The 26,189-nt window shown below is 65.0% G+C and overlaps 2 protein-coding genes across 7 annotated transcripts in view; one reads left to right on the forward strand and one right to left on the reverse strand.

The window, feature by feature from the left end:
• Positions 1–13,187, forward strand: part of BRSK2 (BR serine/threonine kinase 2) — a 60,636-nt gene extending 47,449 nt beyond the window's left edge. Inside the window, exons 13-21 of one of the 5 annotated variants that reach the window (XM_088017902.1) lie at positions 479–544; positions 2,444–2,504; positions 3,251–3,458; positions 4,094–4,142; positions 7,636–7,759; positions 8,872–9,052; positions 9,125–9,214; positions 11,784–11,831; positions 12,964–13,187. In XM_088017902.1, the coding sequence (XP_087874028.1) occupies positions 479–544; positions 2,444–2,504; positions 3,251–3,458; positions 4,094–4,142; positions 7,636–7,759; positions 8,872–9,052; positions 9,125–9,214; positions 11,784–11,831; positions 12,964–13,187 (1,051 nt within the window). Of the gene's footprint in view, positions 1–478; positions 545–2,443; positions 2,505–3,250; positions 3,459–4,093; positions 4,143–7,635; positions 7,760–8,871; positions 9,053–9,124; positions 9,215–9,437; positions 9,524–11,783; positions 11,832–12,963 lie in introns of those variants that run through there. The other 4 variants (XM_028094256.1, XM_028094257.1, XM_088017903.1 and 1 more) reach the window with 4 other exon arrangements.
• Positions 13,188–21,545: 8,358 nt separating this feature from the next.
• MOB2 (MOB kinase activator 2) overlaps positions 21,546–26,189 on the reverse strand; it is a 77,534-nt gene continuing 72,890 nt past the window's right edge. For both annotated transcript variants that reach the window (XM_028094249.2, XM_088017737.1), the window contains exons 4-5: positions 23,289–23,413; positions 21,546–22,593 (exon numbers count right to left, since the gene is read on the reverse strand). In XM_028094249.2, the coding sequence (XP_027950050.1) occupies positions 22,295–22,593; positions 23,289–23,413 (424 nt within the window). In that variant the 3' untranslated portion in view covers positions 21,546–22,294. The remainder of the gene's footprint in view (positions 22,594–23,288; positions 23,414–26,189) is intronic.

Here is a 26,189-nt window from a genome sequence, read left to right on the forward strand (position 1 = left end):
GCCTGGAGCAGGGGCTGGGCATGGGAGGCCACGGAGCCCAGTGTCCTGCTCTGCCTTCCAGGCCTGGCTGCCTCGGGGTGGGAGGAGCGGGGACGGGGTCAGCTGTGGACCGTCCCGGCGGCCCCTGGAGCGTCCCTTCCTCCCGACACCACCTGACCTGCCACTGCCGCTCCAGGCCCCGCTGCTTCTTCTGGCTTGGGCCACCGGCTGGGGCTGCAGGGGTCCTAGGGCTGGTGGTGGGTGCTGGGCATCCTCCACGGCCTGGCCACCCCCCCCCCCACACCCAGCAGGTCACCAGGGTGGGGTGCGCTGTGGCCCTGGCTCTCTCCTGCCTGACCTCCCCTCGTGCCTGTGTGCCTGGCCTGGGGCCAGGTGGGCCATGCCCAGCTTGTGTGGAGCTGTGCGGAGGTCCAGCCTCCCGGGCCGCCTGGTGGGGCTGCGTCAGTAACTCTGTTTTCTCGCTTTGTTCCTGCTGTAGTAAAGCAATGTTCAGTAAAAGCCTGGATATCGCTGAAGCCCACCCCCAATTCAGCAAAGAAGACAGGTATACACCCTGCCCACCCATCCCCCGCCCCCCAGCCCCAAGGATGACGGTGGGCCTGGTGGCAGGGCTGGGCCTGAGGTGCTTCCAGCCCTCGCAGCTCTGGCGAGGGAGACCTCCAGCTAGCTGGGGAAGGGCCTGGGCCAGGCGGGCCTGAGGCCCCGAGGAGGCGTGGGCTGCCGGGGCAAGGCCAGTGGCCGGCCTGACCGGGTGGGGAGACCCACTGCGCTCTCCCTGCCCGGGGACTCCCGAGCATCTGCAGGCTGTGAGGCCTCAGTGGAAGCGGCAGCCCAGGGCGGTGGCAGGCTCCCCAGGATGTGGCAGGAGGCATGACGGTCTCAGGGGTCTCTGCATGGGGCCCGGCGTTCCTGAGCCCCCCAGCCCTGCCTCTGCAGGGCCTCCTGCCCGTGGCCGACAGCGGTCGGGCCTCACCCGTTTCCCCCCCGCCTGCTCCCATACCTGCCCGTGCCCCTGCCTGCTCACTGCTGGCCTCTTGCCACCCCCCCTGTCGCCCCGCCCTGGCTGCTCTGCCTGCTGGCCCCCTCCTTTCTGTCTCGGACAGGTGCGGCCTGGTTAGGACGCTGTGGAGGCAGCCCCCACCCCTCTTCCTTCCACTGCTTCTTTTCTGGTTTCCTTGTGCCAAGTGACGAGCGCATGGCTGGCTCAGTGGCAGGCAGGCCCCAGGCACTGGGCCTCACTCTTGGCTGCTGCCCGGCCAGCCTGTGACTGCTGGGGTGGGCACCAGCCGGGACCGACGGCCCCCACTCCCTTCCCAGCACCTGAAAGCTTTGGACCCAGGCCTGGCTGCGGGCAGGCTGGGCTGGGGGGCCGGGAGCAAGGTCAGCGCCGTCCCCTGGCTCTGTCTGTGGCTTTGTTAGGTGGAGGAGCTGGAGGGTCACTGCTATGGGGCCCCAGCCCACAGATGCCAGGGCCCTGGTCAGAGTGGGCTCAGCTCCTCCCTGAGGCCCAGGGACTGGGCCGGGGTGTGAGTGGGTGGGCGAGAGCCCTCTTGGGGCCGGGCTGACTGGTGCGGGCAGGCCTTCACTCTTTTCCTCTTCTCTCCTGTGGCTGCCTCGGCCCCCTGTTTCCTTCCTCGAAGGGTGGCAGGTGCCAGCACCCAGGGCTGAGCAGGCACGGTGTACCTTCCCTGAGGCCGTGTGGTGTGCTGGAGTGAGGCCCCTCCCTCGCAGGGTGCCCAGTTCCTGCCCCACCAGGTCTGCGGGCCCAGTGGGGCTGGTGGTGGACAAGGCTGGTGGTCCCAGCCAGCACTCACCCCAGCTTGGCCTTGCCCAGACCCCCGTGGTACCAGTGAGGAGAGAGCTATGGGCTGGCGTGCTGTGGGCACCTTTGGGCCGGGCAGGTGGGACATGGGCATGGCAGGGCTGGGCTAGTGCCCACTTGGTGGCCCACGTGCTAGGATGGGAGGCTGTCCGCCGAGCACAGGACTCAGGGCCTATGGCAGTTCAGCCTTGGGGGTTCCGGTTGGGCTCGGGGCACTGGAGGCTGGACAATGGACCTGACATGGGGGCTGGATGCAGCTCCCAGGAAGCGCCCGTCTCCCCTCATCCCTCTGTCCGCCCAAGCCCCTGACAGGCCCTTGCTGAAGGCTCCCGGGGCCGTCCTGGGCCTGGGCCTTGGCCATGGGACAGCTCCCACGTAGAGGAGAGGAGCCCGGAGACAGGCTCTGACGGGGCCCCTGAAGGGGCTGTGGGGCCCTCCTGGGCCCCGGGAGAGGCGGGGTGGGGACAGGGAACAGCCGTGCGTGTGGCCAGGTGTGCGCAGGACAGGGGGGCCTCAAGGCTCTCGGCCGGGGCTCCCGGCCTCTTGGAGGGTCCGCCCGGGGGAGAGAAGCTGAGAGCCGCGGCCCCTCCCGGCTGACCCGCCCCGCACCTGTGTCCACAGGTCCAGGTCCATCAGCGGCGCCTCCTCGGGCCTGTCCACCAGCCCGCTGAGCAGCCCCCGGGTGAGCCCCTGCCCCGCCCCACCCCCCCAGCTCCGAGAGGCCCAGCGTGCACCGGGGTGGGGGGGGGGGGCAGGGGAGGCTCCCTGAGCCCGGGCTGGGCCCGCGTCCCCCGCCTGCTGCTGGGGCTGCCGCGTGGTTGCTGCTGCTGGGGCTAACTGCACGTTCTTTTGTTTTGTTTTCTCCTGTGTTATTTGTTTTCCTTTATGGCAAACGCTCCCACCCCCACGCCTGCCTGTCCCCGCTGGTCCTGCCCTGGGGTCCTGCTTGAACGTTTGTGGTCCGCCTGGTGCTGTGCATGCGGGGGGCGGCGGGCACTTGCATGGCGGCTCTCGCGGACCCTCGCACTATGCTCCCTGCCCTCTGTGCCTGCCCTGTAGCCTGTTAGAAAGTTTGCCCTGCCTCCCCCGCCCCCCGAGAGCCCCTCTGTGGCCTGCCCCCTGGCCACCTCCGTGGAGCCTGAAGCTTGTCGGAGCGCCTCTCGGCCCGGACACGTCCTCCCTCCACAGGCCGCCTTGCGGCCCAACCCCAAGACCCAGACCTTGCCGAGCAAGGCCAAGCTGACCGACAAGCCGCTGCAGGGCACCAAGTCCAACCCACTCCCGGCCGGCACCCAGGCCCGACCCTCTGTCCCGGGGGGCCTAGGCCCCCAGCTGGCCCTGCCCCCGGGCCCGCCGACCATGCCGGCTCCCATCCGGCTCCCGACCGCCGGGACTGAACCCAACACCAAATCTGTCCCTACCATACAGGTGACCCCTCACCCCTCTCCAAGGGGCAGTCCCCTCCCCACCCCTAAGGGGACGCCTGTGCACACGCCCAAGGAGAGCCCGGCAGGTACGCCCAACCCCACGCCACCGTCCAGCCCCAGCGTCGGAGGGGTGCCCTGGAGGACGCGGCTCAACTCCATCAAGAACAGTTTCCTGGGGTCACCCCGCTTCCACCGCCGGAAACTGCAGGGTCAGTGGAGAGAAGGGGGGCTGCGAGGGTGGCAGGGCCTGCCCCCCCTTCTGTGCTGTGCCAGTACCCCAGCCACTAGCAGGGCAGTGGTCGGTGTCCTCTAGGCTGGCACAGGCCCAGGCGGTGCCTGCGGACGGCTGCTTGTTCCCAGGCCTGCCCACTGTGTGTCGGGGGCCCCTCCCAGCTCCTGGGCTTCTCTTCAGCCCAGTGGCCACTTGAAGCCGGGCTGCTTGAGCCCTGGGAGGACAGCCAGCCGCCGGGTGGGTGGGGGAGAGGGCCGTCAGCAAGCCCGTGGGATGGGGCAGCGGTGGGCAGCTCATTGCTGTGCGCTGGGTGCCGAAGGTCAGTGAGCACTGCCTGGCCACCCGAGCCTCCGGCACAGCCGATGGGTGGGCCTGGGTGACCAGTGCCATCTGTCGGGGGGACAGCAGGGCTGGCTGTAGGCCAGAGACGTTCTGGCCCGATTGCAGCACCAGAGGCGGGGGCAGCCCCGTGGCCCTAGGCTCCGGCGGGGGCCGGGAGCTTGTGGGGTGGCCCTGTGAGACCCCGGTCACAGTGCGGGGTTGGGGGGGCCCTGGTGAGGGCAGGGCAGAGCGGTCACGCCTTCTCTCCCTGTCCTTCCCATGTGTGCGCAGTTCCAACACCCGAAGAGATGTCCAACCTGACCCCGGAGTCCTCTCCAGAGTAAGTGGTCGCTGCCCAAGGTCAAAGGGTGAGCCACTGGCCTCCCTCCCGGTGCCCAGACGCCAAGTACGTGGGGGGGCCCATGCTGGACCCTCCCGTATGGCAGGCCAGGGGGCCCACGAGGGCTTCGGGGCAAAGAACCCCAGCCCCTACAGGTCCTGTTCCCCTCTCCCTGGGACCCTGTGCTTGCCCAGATCCCCCCGCCAGCCCCTGCCTGGGACACCTCCTCTTCAGCACCCACATCTCTGTCTCCGGCACTTTGAACGCCAGGTTGGGGAGCAGGGCCTGTGCTGCTGAGGGAGCCGGCCGGCTCTTCCTGGCCCTACCCCAAAGCCACAGCCTGGGGCTGGCTGGAGGCAAGGGACGGCACAGCCATGCTCGGAGGGGCTGAGGCACGCCAGCTGAAAGCCCCAGCCTCCACGCGGCGGGGAGGCTTGCGGACCGGAGGCCGAGCCCTCGTGGCAGGGCAGGCGTGCTCACCCTGCTCTGGACACAGGCTCAGCCCTGCACACGCCCAGTCCGGGGAGCCCAAGAAGGACCAGCCTGTGGTGTTTGCAGCAGGCAGCCTCCACCAGGGAGGGCTGCGCTGGGCAGAGTGGAGCCTGGAATACAGCCGGAAACGTGGGGGCTCATAGGGATGGAGCGTCTCGAGGCAAAAACACAGTGCTGGCCAAAGAGGCGGAGGGACAGCCCCGGGACGGCCTGGTGGGGGCACGCGTCCAGGGGAGGGTGGCACTGTTCAGGGCCAGGAGCAGAGCAAGCCCTCATCTGACCCTCACCAAGAGGAAGGAGCAGGGTCCATGGGAGGCGATGGGCAACAGATCCACAGCTCACCCCGCCGCCAGTCTGGACTGGGGCGGAGACCCTGGAGCGGCCCTGCCCCCACTCTCCCGCCCTGGCGGTGGCCTTGGGCCTGCAGCCCTGGGGGACGCCGCGCGAACAGGAGTTGCGCTGTGGGTGCAGGGCAGGCCTCGCGAGGGGCACAGGCAGCCTCCTCAGAGGCCCCCGTCTCATCACGGAACAGGAGGTGCTACAAGCTGGCGTGCTTTGCGTGGGGCCTGGGCACGCGGCCCATCCCACCGTCAGTGCCCCTCGGCCGGCACTTCCTGCTGTTGTCACCGCGCTCACAGACACCCCTGTAACGTAACTGTTGGGTATCCAGGCAGGTTAGAGCCCACGGCACCCGACGCCGTGTAGGTGGCCCACAGCCTCCCATCCTCAAGTCCGTCTGGGGGCCTCGCCCCCTCCCGGGGGTCCTGGCCAGCGCCCACCACCCGGCAGTTGTGGCCGGTGCGCCCGAGCAGATGCGCCGTGGCCCGGGAGGCCATAGCAGCTCACGCCCCAGCACCGCCTCCTGCAGAGGACGCGCTCGGCCGTGGCGCGTCAGGGCTCGTAGGGAAGCACCAGTGCGGTGCTAGGGCGGATGGCAGGTCTGAGGCCGTAGGTTCGGCAGGCGGAGGTTCCAGTTTGGGTGACGTCACAGCCTTGAGTGTGACGTGTGCAGGTGGGGAGTTCACGCTGCGGTGTTGAGTTGAGCAGAATTCCTTGGGGAAGCTGCAGCCTTTGTTCCTGAGGCCTTCACCTGCTTGGACGAGGCCCACCACACCAAGGAGAGTGGTCTGCTTTACTTGGAGACGCCCGGCGGCTGCTGGATGGCCCAGCTGACACTGAAGTCGGCCGGCGCTGCCTCTCTGGCTCCTTCAGGCTTCTTCCAGGCACGGGACTGCCTATTACACTAGATGCGAAAACTGCTGGCTGCCAAACTATAAACAAGTCACGTTTTCGGTGTTCTTCTTCATCAAGGGAGGAGAAGCAGAAACCCCTTATGCGGGTTCCAGAACTGCCCCCCGCCCCCCCCCCCCCGAGTATGTGCCGGGGCACGGCAGAGAGCGCCAGACCCGGAGCGGACAGCGGGCAGGAGGGCAGGATGTGGGGAAGGAGGCAGAAGTGGCCGGTGACCAGGGCGTCCGGCAGGACGTACCTCCCTGTCTTCACCTCTGCGCTGTTGTTGGGTCGGGATCCCTGGGCCAAGCAGAGGCCAGTTCTGGAACTGGGCAGGGAAAGGGGAAGCCACATGGTCAGGAAAACCACCGAGAGGCCCCTGCGGCTCCCGCTGCCAGCGCCGGTGGCGCAGCAAGATGCTGGGCTGGGGCCCTCCTGGGCCTCGCCGTCTGAAGGGGCGGAGCCCCAGGGCGGCTGTCAGGACGCGTCAGCACTGCAGCCTGGCGGACTGTTCCGAGCTCAGCGCCTTAAACACCACGAGCTCCACGTCTCAGGCTCTGCGGGTCGGGCTGCAGGCCGGGCCAGCTGGGCCCTCCGCTTTCTAGAGTCAGTGGGCTGTGGTCACCTCCAGGCAGGCTCAGCTGGGGCAGCACCTGTGGCCCAGCTCCCTCGGTCGTCGGCGGGATTCAGGGCCTGTGGGCTGCTGGGCTGCGGGCCTCTCCGTCATGTCAGGGGGCTCCGTCGCCATGCAGTGGAGACCTGCTAGCAAGCAGGAGACGTGGGTGGCCTTGAGTCACGTGTTCTCGGAGGAGACATCTGTCCATTCATTCTGCTTAGAAGCAAAGCCCGGCCCCGTCCATGCCCCAGGGAGGGGCCCGTGCAGGCGTGCACCCAGGAGGCAGGATCTTGGGGCCAGCTGAGGGACGCCCACGCTGGTGTGCACCGCGGTGGGGGGGGATGCAGACGGCGCAGGTCAGATGCAGGTGCAGGACAGAATAACAAGGCTGGACAGAGGACAGAGGACATTGAGAGGCCCTGGGCAGCAGTGAGGGGAGGGGCCTCGTGCAGGATACACCCCTGCCCCACCTAGCACAGCACCTGGCTTGGAAGCAGCCTCCATGTCCCAGAGTGACCCAGGCTGGGCAGCAGGCAGCCGGGCAGCCCCTGGTCCTCGAGGACGGGGTGGCCGGGGGTGGGGGGGGGAGCTGGGCTGTCCCACCAGATGGGAGGGGCATGTAGCATCCTGGGCCCCCAGGCCCCATCGTCCATGCAGTGTCTCTCCCAGCCATTTGTCCATATGGGCGCAGAGCTCCCCGGCCAGGCCCGACCCCGTACCGCAGCCTCCCACACTGCCCCTGCTCCCCATGCAGCCCCAGGCCAGGGGGCACCTTCCTCCAGGCTGCTGCAGGATTGCTGCATAGCAAATTCCCTCAAAACTTGGTGGCTTAAACAGAGAGGAGTAAGGCTGGGGGTCAGGGTGAGCTCTACTTTCCTTTCTGGTGGGTTCTGGTGGGCTCTGGTGGGCAGTGCCCAGACCCAGGCGGGCATATGGGGAAATGGGGCCCGGCCAAGACTGTGGGATGAGCATTAGGGCTGTGGGGTGAGGGTGGAAGGAATCGGGGGCCAGGGCAGGAGTTGGGTGGGAAGGGAGGAGCTGGGGCAGTAAGCTGGCCCTGGCCAGGAGGGGCGGGCGGGCCTGTCCTCAGAGGCTGGGCTGACAGTGAGCATACCCTGATACGAGCAGCCCTCTGCCCGCACTTCCCTCCCCCAGGCTTGCCAAGAAGTCCTGGTTTGGGAACTTCATCAACCTGGAGAAGGAGGAGCAGATCTTCGTGGTCATCAAGGACAAGCCCCTGAGCTCCATCAAAGCTGACATTGTTCACGCCTTCCTGTCGGTGAGCCTCTCCCACCCATCTGGGGACGCACATCCTACACAGACACTGGCTCCGGCCTGCCTGGCTGGAACCAGAGGGTCGCTGCACGGGCCCCTGGCCTGGGGAGGGAGGCCGGCCCTCGTTCTGAGCAGCCCTGGCTCTGGGAGCACCACTGAGACAGGGAGTAAAGCACAGGCAGCTCACAGGGGAGGGGACCTCTGCCGGGTCCCGTCCCAAGAGGCCTATCTCCGTTTCCCGTGTGCGCTCCCCCACCCCCACCGGCTGCCGCCTCCTGGAGCCCCTGCCTCCTGCTGAGGCCTGGCGGCTCCCCGAGGGTGGGCCGCACTCAAGCCTTGGGTGCACTCCGTTTGTCTTTGGGAGCTCTTTGAGCACGTGGAGCAGAAAGCCCTGAAGGTTTGCTTCCAGAGTCCTGTCAGGGGGCCTGGCCCGGTGCTGGGTCCCCGGGGGATCGCAGCAGCCCTGCAGCTGAAGCTGCCCCACCCCCATCAGGGCCGGGGCCTGCCACGGGGGTTTCTTCAGCCTGGTGCAGCCTCAGCCCAAGTTCCCCAAGGGCGGGGGACCACCTGCCATGGCAGCCTGCCCTCCTCCTTAGGGCCCCTGCTCCGGGCCTCCCTCTCCCTCTCCCTCTCCCTCTCCCTCCACCTCTGCAAGATCCCTCCCCTGGTCAGCCTCCCGGCACGGGCTGGGCCTTCCGGCCTCTCCTGAGCCGCAGAGCCCTGTCGTAGGAGTGACTCCTCCAGGGCAAGACTGCCTCCTGACTTTGTTTCAAGGGCATTTCCCTTTGCTGCCCGTATGTCAAGTGCATAGGGGCCCCTCTGCCCGCACTGGGAGCGGCGCCCTTCCCGAGCCCACAGAGCGGCAGGGTGTTGTCCTCGGCAGTGGCCGTGTGGCCCCAGCCTCTGGAGGCTGTCACGCTGGTCCCAGCAGCTGCTCCACGGGGTCTCCTTGTTCCTGTCTCCCCCGACCCTCTCCTCTTCCACTCTGCTCCCACGTCCCCAACCCGCACACAGGCAGAGAGGTACAGGCTCCTGCCCGGCTCGCGGGGGGTGCGAGGGGGGCCGTGCGGGGCCGGCCGGTGCCCAGCGCACTCATGCTGCCCCACCACCCCACAGATCCCCAGCCTCAGCCACAGCGTCATCTCCCAGACAAGCTTCCGGGCTGAGTATAAGGCGACGGGGGGCCCGGCGGTGTTCCAGAAGCCGGTCAAGTTCCAGGTGGACATTACCTACACCGAGGGCGGGGCGGCACAGAAGGAGAATGGCATCTATTCCGTCACATTCACGCTCCTGTCAGGTGAGCCACGGGCCCAGGGCGCGGGCTCCGGGCTACAGCCCTGTCCTGGGCATGACCCCCTGTCTCCCCCAGGCCCCAGCCGCCGCTTCAAGAGGGTCGTGGAGACCATTCAGACCCAGCTACTGAGCACACATGACCAGCCCTCCGCCCAGCATTTGTCAGGTGAGGCGGGGGCTCAGCTCGGGCCGCCCTGCGGGCTGGTGAGCAGGGGTGTGGCCCCTCCGCCGTGCCCACTTCCCTGCCCACCCAGGGGGCGGGGCCCTCCCGGCGCAGTGGGCCGGCCCGTCTCTGCCCACCCAGGGGGCGGGGCCCTCCCGGCCCTTCCCTGCCCCCAGGGGGCGGGGCCCAGCACACCACACTGAAAGGCGCCTCTTGTCCACTGTAGAACCCCCCCCGCCAGCGCCAGGACTAAGCTGGGGCGCTGGGCTTAAGGGCCAGAAGGTGGCCACCAGCTACGAGAGTAGCCTCTGACGCTGGCAGGTAAGGTGTCCGGCCCCGCTGCAGGGGCAGGGAGGGGGCTGTGGGCAGGTCCTCCGGCGAGAGCCACACTGGCCCTGAGAAGACCGCCCTGTGCCCACTCACACACCCAGCGGCCAGCTCCCGGCCCTGGACAGGCCACACAGGGCCCAGCACCCAGGCTGAGCAGCCAGGCCCGGGCAGCCTGGCCCCGGGCCAGCAAGAGCGGGCTCCAGGAGAGCAGCGGCCAAGGTCCTGCCTGGGAGCCCTCCGCCCTCGGAGCTCCCCCAGCGGCACGCAGCGAGGCTGTGGGCCTAGCGCCCACACTGGCTGACACGTGGTGGGGCTGCCTGCCGCCTGCCTTCCCTGTGACAGGCCTGTGATTGTCTGGCCATGAGTTCCCAAAGGAGGGGCTCCCCAGCTGGGCCTACAAGGGGTCACACAGGGAAAGGGGTGGCCCAGGCCTGGAGGTGCTGGGGGTCCGAGGGCCTCAGGGCCCACACCGCTCAGCATCTGGTGGGGAGTGGGCTACGTGCCCACCGTGGGTGGGAGTGGGAGAGCCCATGTCTGGGCAGGGTGGTCCGTTAGCAAGGGTGTGGTTGCTGTCAGGATGGTGGTAAGGCACGGCTTGCCGTGAGGCCTGTGTCAGGGTTTGGGGTCCGGAGCACGGCATCCAGCCCGAGCCCTGAGCATCCCCCGTTGGCTGGAGCCTCAGTGGGCCCTTCCTCCAGCCTGGTGGGGTCCGAGAGGCCAGACTGGCCCCATCTGTTCGCCCCCCTTCCCCGCCCCTGCCATCCTCATTTCATCGTGTGTGTTACCCTTTTCTCCCCCAACACGTGCCTCGTCACCCCATGGGCAGGTCAGGGCAGGGGTGGCCCCAGCAGCCTGGTCCCGGGAGCCAGTCTGGCATTGGAGGCAGGGCGTGGGGTGGAGGTGGCTCCCTGAGCCTTCAAGGCTTCCATCTCAGAGCACAGTAGGGCTGACAGAGGGAAACTGAGGCCAGGGAAGGACAGAGCTTGTCCAGCGAGGTGAGCAAAAGGCTAGGGCCTGGTGTGCCCCCCAGCAGATGCCCAGGCCTGCAGCCACTGTCTGGGGGCTGCAGTCTCCCTGCTCCTGGCTAGGCCATGGACAGTAACCTCAGAGAGGTCATTCTGCCCCTGTTAGCAGGCGTCCCTCATGCCAAGTCCCAGGCACAGCAGTGAACAAGGTGGACACCACCCTCCCCCTGGGCTCTACCGCCAGTCCTAACCCCATCCCAAAGCAGGGGCCTTGGTTAGCCCTGTGCCCAAACCTCTGTCCCTGCAAATTCTTGGGTACCCAATCTGGGGCCCAAGCCCGTCTCCCCTGCCCTCCTTCAGGGGGCCTTGGACCTGGGGAGCCTAAGCCAGGACCCCAGCCCGTACCCTGGCCCCATCCCCAGGCCTCCTGATGGGTGTCCCTGGCCTTTCCCAGCACCCTCCCTCCTGCTCCAGGTGCTCTTGTCTGGTGAGCTCAGTTCCAGAGCCGCTGTGAGCAGGGGGCAGAAGTGGCCCCTCAGCTTCCAGGGCAAGAGACCTGGTGGTCGCTCCAACAGGGACAGGAGGCCCAGAGGTCGCATCCCACCCCACAGAAGCTCCTGTGAGGGCCCTGAGGGCGCAGCCTCCCACCCTAGGCCCCTGCCAGCACCAATACTCGCAGGCCCAGCAGAAGGTGGGAGAGGGCCAGGGAAGGGGGGGCAACACGAGCTGAGGGGCAGTTGGGAGCCACGCAGCTGCTTGAGCTGCCCAGTGGCAGAGTGAGGACACACAGATGGCCGGAGTAGACCACAGCCAGAGCCCTGGGCTTCTCGGTTCCAGAGCCTATGTCTTGGGCCCAGGGCGGGACAGAGCGGACCGAGGGCCAGGCAGGCCCAGGGCACCCAAGGGGCAGGGCCACGTCCCATGTTCCTGCTCTGGTTGTAGGACGACTCCCCTCCGCCCAGGAGAAGGCCCCCACTCAGTGCCCACAGTCTGAGCCGGCGCCACCCAGGCTCCACCCCCAGCCCCGCCCCAGCCCGGCCCCGCCCCCCCCGCAAGCCCCGCCCTGCTCTGGGCTCCACCCCCCCACCCCGTCTTGCCCCTCCCCCCAGGCAGCCGGTCCCAGCAAAGCCCCTGCTTGGCTATGGCCAAGCCCCACGCCGGGCTCTGCCTCTCCCTGAGGGCCTGGCCAGAGGCTGAGGGCAGCGCCTGGCCAGGGGTCCAAGTGGGAAGACTTTTTCACACGTCTCCCTCCCTCCTTTCTCCATTCTGTGCTCCAGACACCACTAACTGTATGGAAATGATGACGGGGAGGCTTTCCAAATGTGGTAAGAACCCCTCACGCTCACCTGGGACCCCCCCCAGCCTGTCACCCCCACCTGCAGCCTGCTCCTGGCAGGGTGCCGCCCCCGCCACCCTGAGGGCTACCCTGGGGTCCCTGTGTATACGCGGGGTCCAGATGTGCACACTCAGGCCCACCCAGTCCCCCACCTCTGCCAGGAGCAGCCTCAGTCACCCACCCCCTAGGGCAGCCATAGGCCCGGCCCTAGGATCCAGGCAGGCCAGGAAGGGACCCCAAAGGCTCAGAGCCGTAAAAGGTCCCCAAGCCCCAAGTTTGGCAAGGGTCCCATGTGTGGGCTCCGGCCTGGGGTCTGGGTAGACTCCAGATCTTGGGCAGGAGGCTGGTGTAGAGCTTTCTGTCCACTGGAGGGGGGATGACCGTGTGCTGTGCATGCACACCATTGCTCTGGGCTGGGGGCGTCAGGTGTAAGGAGTAGAGCAGAGCAGAGGCGTCGGGACAGAGAACAGGCCCACCCAGGTGGGGGTGGTCAGACCATTCCTGCCCTCAGGACATTCCCTCTGGGGTCAGGGCTCCCACTCTGGCTGCCTGCCCCCAGCCCTCCCGCACCCAAGCCTTCCATGCCTGTCCACCCATCCGTCCATCTGTCTGTCTGCTGCTGACCTCTGTCCACGCGGTGCTGCCTGGGCTGGCCAGGGGCCGGGCTCCAAGCCTCCTGGGAGGAGTGTGGTGGGCACACTGGCTCCAGCCTCCCCAGCCCAGAGAACCCCCTGGCCCCCTGCACGGAGCCAGCCTGGGGTCCCAGGCTCCTGCTCAGCCCTGGGGCTTGGGGCAGTGCTGGTTTCTGTGCCTCAGTGTCCAGAGTGGGGCTGGCCGGCTGGCCAGGCGTTGGGGGGGCTGAGGGGGGGACTGGTGGCTGAGGTGGAGGGGGCCAGGCCTGGTGAGGGAGGAGGGGTCTCTCCACCTGCCCGCCCCGCTTGCTGCCCACCTGCCCCCGCCTGCCGAGCCCGGCTCAGACCTCATCTCGCTGGGTTTTCTTTCTCTCGTGGAGACCCTTTCGTTCATTTGTTTGTTCTCTCTCTCTCTCTCTCCTTACCCCTTCCTCTTTCTCTTTTCTTTTTTCTTGTTTTTTTCTTTTGTCTTCTGTTCTGTGTACCCAGGCAGCCCATTGAGTAACTTCTTTGACGTAATTAAACAACTTTTTTCAGACGAGAAGAACGGGCAGGCGGCCCAGGCCCCCAGCACGCCCGCCAAGCGGAGTGCCCACGGCCCCCTCGGTGACTCCGCGGCCGCTGGCCCCGGCCCTGGAGGGGACGCCGAGCACCCGACGGCCAAGGACACGGCCAGGACGGGGCCGCCCGCCGCCCGCCGCGAGCAGCCTTAGACACATAGCCCCCTCCCCAGCCCGGCTCGGCCCGCCAGGGGCCCGCCCGGCTCGCCCCGCCGCCCGCGCCGCCCGCCCCGCCCGGCCCGCGGCGACGCCGGGGAGGAAAGGAAAGGGGGCACCGGGGGCCACCGCCTGCGGCTGGGCCCGCCCGTGCCCGCTCTCTCTTTCTCCTGCTGTCTCTCTCTCTGCCTGTCTCTGACAACGTCACTGTTTCCGCTCTGATACCAGGAAGTATCCCGAAAAGTTAACATGTCACCTCCACGAGGCCATCCTCTGTGCTCCGCGCCGGACACCGGCTGACCGAAGGCAGCTGCCGCGGACCTGCCCTCCCTCGTCTCCTGCTGCCGCCCCGCCCGCCCGCCCGCGCGCCGGCCCGCGGAGCGGCTCCGCCGGGGCTCGGCTCCGGACTCACGGGGACCACCGCGCGGCAGGCAGGCCCGGCCCGGCCAGGCCGGCGTCCGGGGCAGGGCCGCGGCGGGCGGAGCGGCCGAGTCGGCCGGCCAGCCTCTGCCCGCGGCCGCCCCCCCCCCCCCCGCCCCCGACACGGCAGCCGCCCCTCCCGCCGCTCGCTCGCTCGCGTCCGCCCCGTCCCCCGTCCCCTGCTCGTCTGGGGCTGCCGCGTGCTCTCGCGCTTGGCGACCCTTCCCGGCCCCGGTGGACACTGACCCCGGAGGCCCCGGAGTCGCCTGCCTGCGCCAGGGCTGGCCGAGATCAGTATTATTTATTTGCTCTTTTAACTTATTGAGTTTCCTTACTTCTCTGTTCAGGGAAGGGGCAGCAGCAGCGTCCTCCTGCCGTCTGTCTGTCTGTGTGTCTTGGGCAGGGTGGGGTCTAGGGCCGAGGCGCCCGAGGATGGAGCCGTCAGAGCGCCGGGGTGGGGGGGGCGGGGGGATGGCAGGGGCGGGCCGGCGGATGCAGCGCCGGCAAGCTACTGTAAACTTTAAAGAATTCCTGCAAGATATTTTTATAAACTTTTTTTTCTTGGTTGTTTTTGGAAAAGGGTGTGGGGGTGGGGGGAGCCGCTGGGGCAGGGCTAGGTTTTGTGTTCAGTTCTTTCTATATACATACACATATATATATTTAAAGAACAGCGCGGTTCGCTCTGTCCCACGTTCTGTCCCGTTACTGTGTAGAAGCGACTCCAGTCCCATGGGGGGGGGGGGCAGGGCACGGTCTCCAAGCAGGATGGCACCGCCCAGGGCCCCCCCCCCCCCCCGTCAGGCCCAGGCTAGGGACGATCTTGGTTTTGTGTCTGAGAGTGGGGGTAGGACGAAGGCCCTGAGCTGGCTCCCACACAGGACAGCAGAGGCACCGCAGGGTTTTTTACTAAAATGACAAAAAGTAAAAAAAAAAAAAAAAAAAAAGTTGGCGGCGTCCTCCACAGTGTGTGTTCTCTGTACACAGCGAGGTGGTGGGGTGCGGCTGCCTCACTTCGTCCCTGTCCCCAGCTTCTGCTTGTTTGTGTTGGTGGGCCCGGTCCCTCCAGTTTGGCACGGACCCCGTGGTGCTGCGAGTGCCCGGGGCGCCTGGCTGCCCTCGGGAGGCACCGGGCCGGCGACGGGCCAGGATGGCAGGTTTTGATTGCATGCCTTCGCTGTAACGAGTCCACTTTGCTTTGGTGTCTCTTAGCCGCCCCTCCCCACCCTGCCTCCCTCCCATCGTGGATAGCTTTTAATGCTCTGTTACATTGACCCCCGCCACAGGCTGGGGTTTCAGTACATGAACAATTAAACACCTATAACAGCATAAGCCACGCGGTACAAGCGGGAGGGGCTTCTCCAGAGACAGAAGACACCGAAAGCAATACCTCTTGTCAGCCTTCCTCTTTTGTACTTGGGACACACGCAGACGTCACGGAAATGAACAAGCCCCACCCAGTGTATCCCTTGTCAGATAACTGTGAGCAACCTTAGTTCTCGAACAATAAATTCCTTCAGTAAAAATACCCGACGCCAGTCTCCGTCCAGGCGGGTGGGGCCGGGATGCGGGACAAGCGGACCGGCTCTTGCCCCCACACACTCCCCTCGGGCTCTGCCGGGTGTGGACGGTGCTTGGCGCCCCCTTCTGCCCCAGAGGAAGATGACGGACCCCTGTGCGGGGGGGGGGGGGGGGGGGGGCGGGGGGTCAGGGGCCCGCCCCCAGGCCGAGCAGGGATCACATGCTGGGCTGGGGCGGGGGGAGGCCCCCGGGGGGGGCGGGGGCAGGGAGGTGCCACCTGAGGTTGACATGGACCACCACCCTGCCTGGCCACTGCAGCTCTGTACCACCCCCAGACCTCATGGGGACACTCTGGCGTCTGGAGAATGGACCTCCTTTCTGCTCTTTGCTTGGTAAGGGGCGGATGGGGCACCGTGACCCAGCCCTGGAAGTGATGGGCCGAGGCTGGTGGGCAGCCCCTGGAGGATTTGGGCTGGCCTCTCCCACAGAGGGGAAAGATCCTAGCCGTGCCCGCCACGCCTGCCAGCCACCCCTCTGCTGCTGCAGCATGAAAGCCAAGTCCAGACCCCCACAAGCCCCAGGGCTGCCAGCCCCATGTCACATGGGAGCTTCTGGGAGTCCACCCACCACACAGCCTTGACGTGACAATGGGTGAGGAGCAAACCACGCCGCCCGCAGAAGCCCTCCCAGGCCCCCCACACGGGCACCCTGTCCCCGTATGTGAAGGAGATCAGGCACAGCGTGGCCACGGGGCTTGGCAGCAGGACCTGACTGCACCCAGGGGTCTCTCCAGAGCAGGGTCCCACCACCACAGCACTGACAAGTGGGGCTGGATGGCTCTCTGGGGCGGGGGCTGACCTGCGCTCCGTACAATGTCAGCATCGTCTCTGGTCTCCGCCCAGCCCCCCCACTGGCACTAGATGCCCATAGCTGCCCCCCAACCCTGCGTGACAAAACTAGTCCCGATGTTGCTGTGGGTCCCCCGGTGGGCAGAATCCGCTCCACGCTCTTACCTCCTGTGCCATCTTGCTATAGAGGGGAGCGCTGGCTTGACTCTTAAGTGTGGCGGCTCTGCGGGGACGGCAGCTGCCTCCAGCTCTGCTCAAGGCCCAGCACGTGAGGAAGCATCGGGGGACCTGGGACTGGGTGGGCTCTTCCTGGATCAGCTGTAGAGCGGCACCCAGCCTTTTGGGAGGTGGGCGCCCAGAAGGCACTTCAGAGGTGCGGAGGGGCCAGGCTCCGCTGCAGTCACTGAGCTGCACGCGTCCCATTAGCTTCAGCTTAAAGACCGGCTGGAGGAGGGGGTCTGGTTGCTGCAGCTCAGCCAGGCCTGGTCATACAACCGCTGGGCTCCCGGGTTGCTGGCCACGGGAAAAGTCTCCCTGACCGGTGGTTCTGCACCTGCATCCGACACAGACTTCATCTTCCTCTACCCGGCCCTCTCGAACACCGGCAACGTGTCAGCCTTCACGGCCTACACGGCGGGAACCCCCCCGAGTATCACCGCACACCCAACAGACCGGCCGGCCTTCCGCCTGCCCGCCGCCACACCCCTTCCGCAGGAAGGCCACGCCTTGCAGTCCCACTCCTGACACTAGGCTCTCTCTCGGTTGTAAGAAACAGAAACCAAGGCAAGTGAGGCCAAAAACTGTTGGTATTGACAACCACTATATAAAGTATGTATAAAATAAAAACCAACCCTAAAAACTATGTAACAGACACTGTCCTGAGCACTTTACACTGAGCATTGAGCCAAATGGTCCTCATGCTATTTCTGTAAGGTAGAAATGGAAATGGGTACTTAAGCCCAGAACGATATGCTGGTGGGTCTAGCACCCGGTGAGGGGCTGGCCTCTTGGGCCTGACGCGTTCCTGGGCACTGCACACTTTGGGTGCCGGCCGCTGCTGGCCTGGGATACTGGTGAACAAATTGGTGGTTGCACAACCACCAGAGTCACGGCAGAAGGGAGGTGGAGGAAGGGAACCTGACGTGTGCCCATCCTCAGGGGCTCTGGGTGCCGGCAGGTGGCAGAGGCAGGGCACAGACACCCGCGAGGGGCACGTGCTGGGCTCTGCGGAGAGCCGGCCCTGACCCTCTCCCTGCTCTCAGCTGACGGTGGAGGCAGAGGGCCCCCCAGGCTCCTGAGCTGAGGTAGAGCGACTGCTGGTGTGTGAGGCCAGCTTCAGGGAGCGGTGCTATGGCACCCCTGCTCACGCATCTCCCACGCCAGGGCGCTCAGCACCAGAAGTGGCCAGGCCCTTGCCGGTGGTTCTGCCCTCCCCCTCTCCCTGGGGCTCAGGGCCCATTCCCCTCTGCCCTCGCCCCAGGCCACCAGGGGTGCCATCGAGTCCAGTGCCTGCCCCTGCCCCCGGCTTCGCCTCCCCATTCATTCTTCCCCCTCCTTCATCCAGCCCACTCCCCACCATCAACCCGAATTTCTTCTGGCGTGATTCCTCGAGGGGTGGAGGTTAGCAGGGAGCAGAGGAGATGGCCAGGGACAGGAAGAGCATCAGGGCGGTGATGTGGGCTGGAGGAGAAGGGCAGCTAGGGCTGATGGAGGCAAGGGAGGGCGCGCCTCCGACCCGGGGGACGTGCCAGCCTTGGGGCCCGCGCGGGACAGCAGAGTCTACACTGCTGGTTACGAGACCACGTGCTGCTCTGTCAAACTCCTCCTCCGTGTTAGGCCCTGGACTAAGTGTCTTAGAGGTCATGTCCTTGTGCCCCCAGAATGACCCCACGAGAGCTCTGTGGCTCATCTTCAACATGTATTAGTGCCCTACCGCGGCCCTCACAGCACAGACCTAAAACACAAACTGCTATCTTAAGTTCTGGAGGTCGAGCACTGGGTCTCACTGGGCTAAAATCACCGTGTGGGCAGGGCTGGTTCCTTCTGGAGGTTCTGTGGGAGGACCCACTTCCCAGCCCTTCCCAGCTTCCGGGGGCACCTGCGTTCCTTGGCATGGGGCCCTCCGCCATCCTCACCGCCAGGGACGCCAAGCTGAGTCCTCGTGCTGCCTGCCGGTCCCTCTGGTTCCTTCTTCTGCCCCCCCTCCACCAGTTTTAAGGAATCTTCTGACTATACTGGCCCAGATAATCTCTGCATTTCAAGTTAAACTGATTAGCAACTTAAGTCATCTGCAACTTTAACTCCCCTCTGCTGTGGAAGGTGTTACGCTCACAGATTCTGGGGACTAGGGTGTGGATATTTGGAGGGGGCATTATTCTGGGTGTGGAACTGCCCTCTAGCAAGTTCCACATCTATCTCACATGGAAAACACACTCACTCCAACCCGGGTCCCCCAAACTCTCAGCAGCATCAAGTCAAGCCCCAAATGTCATCTAAGTCACCTAAATCAGGTAGGGGTGAGACTCTGAGTATGATCCATCCTTGTGCAAAACCCTTTCCTTCGAAACGAGAAGTGCTACCTGCTTCCAGAATGCAAAGGTTACAGACATTCCCATCCCAAAAGGGCGACAAGGGAAGAGGGTGCGCATCACAGGTCCCAAGCAATTTCAAAATCCCGCCAGGCAAACTCCACGAGGTGCCGACGAGGCCTGGGAAGAGCCGTGCGGCTCCAGGCCCTCCCCTCCGGGCCATGCTTTCTTCTAGAGAGACTCGGCGTCAGTTTGCAGCTGACGGTTCGCCAGTGCTCCTGCCCACGGGGCCTGGGCGTCCAACAGCCTTGTACTCCACCCTCCCTCCGTGCCCTGCGGGCCCAGCTGCCGGGGTTTCTGACGGGGTGGCCCTCCGTGCCCTGCGGGCCCAGCTGCCGGGGTTTCTGACGGGGTGGCTCTCCCGTGTGTGTCACGGGGGTCTGCTCCGTAAGACCGGACGCGCCTCCAGATCCTTACGAGGAAATTGTCTTTTCTGTTGTGGCTTTTGTGGAGACGCGTGAGGTGCCTACTAGTCACACACACGGTCTCTTCAAAGTTCCCTCCACGTGACTGACACTGAGCTGAGGTATCAGCAAAAGGCTGTCCCGCTACGGCCTCGACTCGTTCTCTAGAGCACATTTTTTCTGGCCATGAACCTCCTGATTTTAGCGTCTTCTGTCACTTGGCTTGGCTACGAAGCTCCCAAGTTGTCAAGGGTCAGGCCCCTTTTGTTCAAGAGCTCTGCCTTCTGATGGGCTTCCCTCTCCCACGCCACATGAGCAGCAAGAAACCAGGCTGCCCCTTCCACACTGTGCTTGGCAACCTCCTTGGCTAAATACCCAGGCGAACGGCTCCCGAGTCCTGCCCTCCAAGAACGGTGGGGCAGAACTCAGCTGGGCTTTCTGCAACGTGACACTACGCGTCAAGGGTTCCCTTTCCTCCGCGCCCACGGACACGGTCGTCCCTTCCCTGCGCCCGTCCCAGCAGTGCCTGTCACATGCCTGTTTCTGCGGACAGGTGCTCATGACGGTTTTAGGCGTTCCTCAAGGTGACTCTGCCAGGTCCCCCTCTGTGCGGTTTACGTGTGAGTCTTTGGTAGCGGCGTCAGGAACACCCATACTTCCTCCTACTGATCATCTGCTTCAGAAAACCTGGACTTTTTCTTCCGTGCCCCTCAAAATTCTTCCAGCCTCAGCCCAAGGCCACATCTACGTTTGTGTTTGCTACGGTGGCGCCCTACCCCCGGGACCACAGTCTGCAGTCAGTTCCTGTCACCGCTATGGCAGGTCACCACAAAGGTAGTGGCTTATCTCAGTTCTGGAAGTCAGGAGTCTGAACTGCGTCTCACTGGGCTCCAATCCAGGTGTCGGCAGGGCTGGTTCTTCTTGAGGCTCAAGTGGGGGAAAAGAAACATGTCCTTCTTCTTCCAGCTTCTCAAGGTTTGGCACCCCCTGGCTCATGGCCCCTTCTCCCAGCTGTGGTGGCCAGGTCTTTCTCATATGCCACACACTCCTCTGCTGACAAGGACCCTTGTGCTGTGTCTTGGCTGCCAGGACAGAGCTAACAAGTAGGCGGGGTGGGGGGTGGGAGGGACGGGGGGAGATGGGCTGTCCGGGCAGAGCTGAGACGCCACTGAGAGTGCTCACCAGCAGCTGAGTTTCAGCACTGAGCCCAGCTGCCGGCGGGACCCAGGAGCGCCACATGCAGCCACCTCACTGGGTGGGCCCAGAAACTGCTGCAGAGGCCAGGAGGCCTCCCCACAGCCCAGGTGGGCCAGGATGCTCTGGCTCTTGCAGCAAAGAGCCCGCTAGCTGGTGGAGAGCACCGGGCATCGCCCTCACCCTCGGAGGAGTACAGGCTGCTCCTCACCCTGGCTGCCTGTCCGTTCCTGGGAGACGTTCTGGGGCCTGGTGACCAGTGCTGTACCCACGACCCCCATGTGCCCAGGGAGTCCACAAGTCCTTCCTGAGTCAGAGAAACATGACCAGGTGTGCCCCAGACACCTTTCTGCAGACACGCACGTGCACGTGCACACACACTGTACCTCCGACTCCATCGAGCAGCTTGAGCTAGAAGGCCCCGTGTCCTCCCCGGTCAGCCACAGAGCCCCCGCCTGCTCTCGGGCCCAGTCCTGCCACCTCAGGCCTACACGCAGCGGCAGGTCCCCACTCCTAGAGACACACTGGACACAGGTGTTGCCTGGCCTGCTCCCTACCCCCAGCCTGGGACACTGCCCAGAAAGGCCAGTGGAGCCAGGCCCTGGCCTTCTGCCTTCCCCCAGGAGGTGGTCCTCAGCGCCTCAGGCCAAGGAAGACCCCTACCTTTGGCTCCCACACCCAGCCCTGTGGTCAAGTTCCTGAGGCCTCTACTTAGGGCGTGCATGCCTAGAGAAGCGAATGACCTGCGGGGGAGGCGGGGGAGGGGCTGGGGCCCACACAGCCCAGCAGGCTGAGGTCACAGTGAGGCCCAGACAGCAGAGGGGAAGAGAGCATGAAAGGGACAGGGGTGACCTGAAGGTGGCGCCGGGGCCAGGCCTTGCTCAGGAGGGGCTATGACCTCCGTGCTGGTCACAGAGCCAGCTTCAGGGTTTTGGGAAGCAGCGGGGTAGTGTGGCTACGCTCGGGTCAGAGGAGCCCAGCCCTCTGGGAGTGAACATCTGCTGGCTTCTGTGGGAGACGTCAGGGCTAGTGAGATAGTGAGGTCTCCTACCTGGTGACAGGTGCGGCCTGGATGCTGCGGACGTGTCCAGTGATTAGGGGACAGAGGGAAGGAGGCTTCCCCACTACCTGGAGCTCCTGACCAGACAGGGACAGAAACATGAGCTCCAGTGAGATGGCAGCAAACCCTGAGGGGTACAGCAGGGCCCAGGAGCCTTCCTGCAGGGCAGGCAAGATTGCCCAGGGGTTCAGAACATGAGTGAGTTCAGCACATTAAAGTCATGTTGAAACAATTCTGATGTCAGGCCGCCCTTGGTATCACACCAGCCCTGGCGCCCTCAGCACGGGTCTCCGAGACGCCGAGGATACACACAGGCACTGACCTGAGCGAATTCTTTTTATTACGACCGAACAGGTGAGCGGAGTGGGGACACCCAGCCTTCCGCCAACAGCCGCGTCTCCACACAGGCTGCCCGCCCAGGCACCTCGGTCCTATAGGCCCAGCTAGTCCACGGGCCCTCGTGGGCAGCAGGGCAGGAGAAGGGGGAACGAAGCCACAGGGTCAGGGCCCCTGTGGGGTACCCCTGGCCACGCCCACCCCACCTGCGCTGAGCCACTGGCAGCCAAGATCCAAGCAAGGCCAGGAGAGGGAGGCCTGGGGGGGGCGGTGGGGAGGAATCTCTAAAACAGCCCCACCCTGGAAACAAACCAAAGTGAGCCCAAGTCTCTCCTGGGAAGGAGCCCCAGCTCCCACGGGTGTATTTCTCTCAAACAGCAGAGCCCCGAGGGGAGGAGTGGGGGCCACATGGAAGACCAAGGAAAGGAAAGCCCCACAGGAGAAGGAAACTCAGACCAGCAGTCCCATAAACGTTTGTTGAGCGAATGAATGAAATCCAAAGGTCCTTCTTGACAAGCGGCACTCATCCGTCCAACAGGAAAACCCCTGCAGGGGGCCAGTCCGATGCACGGCCTGCCAGCGTCTGGGGAGCCCACACTCAGCGCGCCCGGGCCGGGTGGGGGGCAGCGGCAACCTCTCAGGCCTCCCACCGCGCGTGCCCGGTGCGTGTGCGCACACACACAGGCACACGCACCACCGTCTCTCTGCACAGGTGCGCGCCTGTCCGGCCGGGGGCTCACCTCTCCTTCCCGTGGTTCTGTGCCCCCGCGCCCCCGCTGCTGGCCCCCTCCCCCCCGCCCCCGCCGCTGCACAGCACCTCCGTGAGGTCGTCCATGACGGCGGTGTCTTTGGGGTCGAGCAGGTTGAACTCCCTGGCGAAGAGAATGAAGTGGACGTAGAGGGTGTTCAAGTGTCCGTGCAGCTCAAGGGCCAGGGTCTCCTTGAAGTGGGACCAGTAGATGTGCGCCAACACGTGGAACAGGTACTTGCAGATCTTCTTCACCAGAGACTCGAAGGAGCTGGGGAATTCTCTGCCTGGGGAGAGAGTCCACAGCATCAGCCTGCACTGCACTCCACCCACGACGCGGTACCTCTCAGGGGCCTGGGCTCCCACCGTCAGGAAGGAGATCATCTGCAGGACTAGCCTGGAGGGCTCCTGCCTGCCACACCCTCCCCACTGAGCAGCCCACTGGCAGGTATACCCGAGTGACCTGTCACCCTGGGCCTGGCCCCAAGAGGTAATCTGCGTCAAGGGGCCCGAGACCCTGCCATACACCACCCAAAGCCTGGACTCGGCCCCGGGGTCACATGTCCTTCCCTGATGGATGCTCTTGGGCCTCTACATGGCCTGGGCCACAGAGGAGGACAGGAACCAAGGTGCACGGGTACCTCCTGCTGGCTCCGTATTGGCCTGGAGCCCCCCACCAGGACCCGCCCAGGTCGGGACACAGGGCGGCTGTTACTGCTTGCTGGCTGTCAGGTCCCCAGTGAGGTGGCCTGCAGCGGCCCCACTGTACTGGGGGTGGAGCGGGCAGCAGAGGGAACAGGCCCCAGAGCCTGGGGTGGGTGTGATCTTGATCTAGGCTGGGCTGACCCCTGCCAGAGCGCACCTGCCTGGCCTTACAGCCCAGGTCACACAGCTGCCCCCCCTCCATCCCGCAGGTCTGGCACCTTCGCATCGGCAGCCACAGCCGCCCAGCAAGGAGGCGCACAGCGGGGCAGAGACATACCGTATTTCGTGGGGAACACATCCTCGTCGGTCACCAGCTTCTGCACGGAGCTCATGACAAAATCGACATACTGGGGAGCAGTGCACTTGACCTTCTTCCCCCGCTCATCGTACCAGTAGTACTGTCTGTGGGGACAGAGAGGGCCGGTCACGGTGCCCCAGAGACACCCAGCGACTCTTACCCGACCCCACTCTGCCCCGGTCCCAGGGGTGGAGGTGTGGCAGGTGTCCAGTTCTCCTCCCAAAGCCCCCAGGGGAGACACACTGCTTCCCACCACCTGGAGACCCTCAGCTGCATCCCATAAGGGGTCTGCCTGCACCGATTCTGAACGTCCAGGACAGAGCATGCCGTCTGAACGCACGTGTACAACGTCAACAGAAGGTGTGTTCATTTTCTCTACCGCGTGCCTGCAAGTTTCATTCCTTTAGAGGGACGCGTGTTTTGTATGATTTGAAGAGGCATGGAGGGCACGTTGTTCACTGCTGCTCTGCCTCTTCCAGGGACACTGCTGTGACTTGTCAGCCAGGCCTCGACCCTTGGGAACACCCCTGCTGCCCCTACTAGGAGCCACATGCCCTCCACTGGCCCAGTGGGGCTGGGTGACCAGTCTTCAGTGAGAACAGCTGGAGCACCTGCGGGCAGACACCCAGGATCTCTCACTGTGCGAGTCTCCCAGCTTGTGTGAGTGCGGACTGCCCCCTGCCCCAGCGCTTCTCTCCCCAGCAGAACACACACAAGTGCCCGATGGGCACTCATCTGGCAGCCACTCTGCTCTCCCTACCCCTGCTCCCGTCTCCCCCAGAGGGCTGCTGTGCTCCTGCAGGCTGGCTCACCAAGGGCTGGACCCGGAGCCACAGGAGAGCAGAAGTGGGGGGGGGGGTGGCCTCTAGTCCGCTCAGGGGTGTGGTGCATGTGGGTGTGGGGCTTTCCCCGTGAGTGACTGAGTGGCCTACACCCGACCCTCTCAGCCCCCTGCCCCAGCCAGATGACGGGCCCCCTTCGGGCACAAGGCTTCACACAGACGTTTCCCTCTGTCCAGCACCACCCACACCCCCCTCACCCCCCTCACACAGCTGGCTTTACTTGGCCTCAGAATCGGCTTAGACTAGGTTTCCCCAAACCTCAACATCCCACCTTGCTCGGGGACCCCAGACTGGCTCAGAGTACCCTGCCCTGATTTGTTGAGTGTACCAAGTACTCCTGGATGACAGCCATGAAGGCTAACCCACTCCTACCACACTCTGTCAGGCCTGTCCTCGGGACAGTGGGGGTCCCCATTTCCCATGGCCAGCCTGACCCTGGCCAAATGACCTCAAGACAGCTCCACGGCCACTGCCTCTGCTCCAGCAAGCCCACCTCCATTGAGTAGGAACTGGGGCTCCGCTCCGCCCCAGGCAGCGTGTGGGATTGGCCAGGAAGATCGGGAATGCACGGCCTCCACACTAATGGACAGGCCCTCGGAGGAGGCCAGCCCTTTGTGGATAAGGGGACATGGCCCGACTGCCACTCAGCACCAGACCTGCCCACTTGGGGGTGGAAGGTCTGGGGTGTGACTGGGGTGTCGGGGCTTTGCAGGGGGCTACTTGGCTACTCCTGGGCACTGCCATGCACCCACAGGGAGGCCGGGCTTCACAAGAGCCTGGTGCCAGGTGCCCCACAAGGCCCAGAAACATGAGCAGGCAAGGGAGCTAGTTTAGACAAAGCCCTAAGAAGCTTGCCAAATTCCCTGCTTGCCCCCAGGAAGTAAAAATCCAGCACGGCGCTCCTGTCCATTAGAACACCTGCCCTAGCACCCTCCCCGCCACAAGGTGGCTCTGCTGACCCTCCTCCCGCCTGCCCAGACACCGGCACGGGCACAGGGCGGGTCAGATCACCTGAGGACGAGAAGGCAAAGCCCCTTTGTGTGTCACTCTGCACAGCCTGAGGGGGTCCCTGTGCGGGGAAGTGGAGCAGCCCGGCCTCTGGAGCCAGGCTGAGGCCCACGTCTGCAGTGAGGTCCAGAGGTCAAGGCCCAAAGGCCAGGCGGGTGTCACAGACTTCCGTTCCACCAATCCCCCCGGCACCGCATGTGGATGCTGATGCACCTGGCCACAGGGGCCAGAGGGTCAGAAAACACAGCTGCAACTAGAAACTGGGACACGTGTCTCCCCAGCGTGCGGCCCAGAGAGACTAGCTCCTGAGGGACAATGAGGACCGCCCCTCTGTTTGAAAGACGAGACACTGTGCTCTCAACGTTCCGCTTGTTTTCATTTTTAAATTACCGTGCAGTACAGAGGACACGTTCTGGCAGGCAGGCCTACAGCTTCACCTGTCCAGAGAGCCAGGTAGCTCCCACCCCCTCTCCCAGTAAGTCCCCAGCACACCAGGGATGGCCCCAGGGAAACGCCACAGGACGTCCTGAGCCGGGTTCCGTGCTCCAGCCACATTTCCATGTGCGCCCCGCGGCCCCCGCCCCCACCAGCGTGGAAGGGCCAGCGCGCCCAGCCGTTCGCCTGCTGGAAGACACCTGGCTCGTTTCCAGTTTGGGGCAATTATGGCTCCGACTGTTATAAATGCTCCTGGGCAGGTTTCTGTGTGAGCACAAGCTCTCACTTGTCTAAGAGGAATGTTCACGATCTGCACTGCTGGGCCCGTAAGAGGCCACCAAACCACCGTCAGACCGGCTTGTGCATCGCTCTGCCGTCACATCCTTGCCAGCATGGGGCCCGCTGTCCCCACCTGCTGCTCTAGGGGCTTGTCTGCTCTCCTGGGTCCTCTCTGCTGACCTCTCTGTGTCGAGGCCTGGACCCACTGGGGACCAGCTGCTGTTCGCACGCCTGCATTGTGAGGGATACTCACACGCTGGGCACCGGTCCCTTCTTGGGTATATGACTATAGCCCGTAGTTTGTCTATTCTTCCTC

Source organism: Eumetopias jubatus, unplaced genomic scaffold (genome assembly GCF_037043125.1).
Source record: "Eumetopias jubatus isolate StellerSeaLion01/CBP00866 unplaced genomic scaffold, mEumJub1_p1.0 scaffold_13, whole genome shotgun sequence".
In the NCBI taxonomy this organism is placed as follows: Eukaryota; Metazoa; Chordata; class Mammalia; order Carnivora; family Otariidae; genus Eumetopias; species Eumetopias jubatus.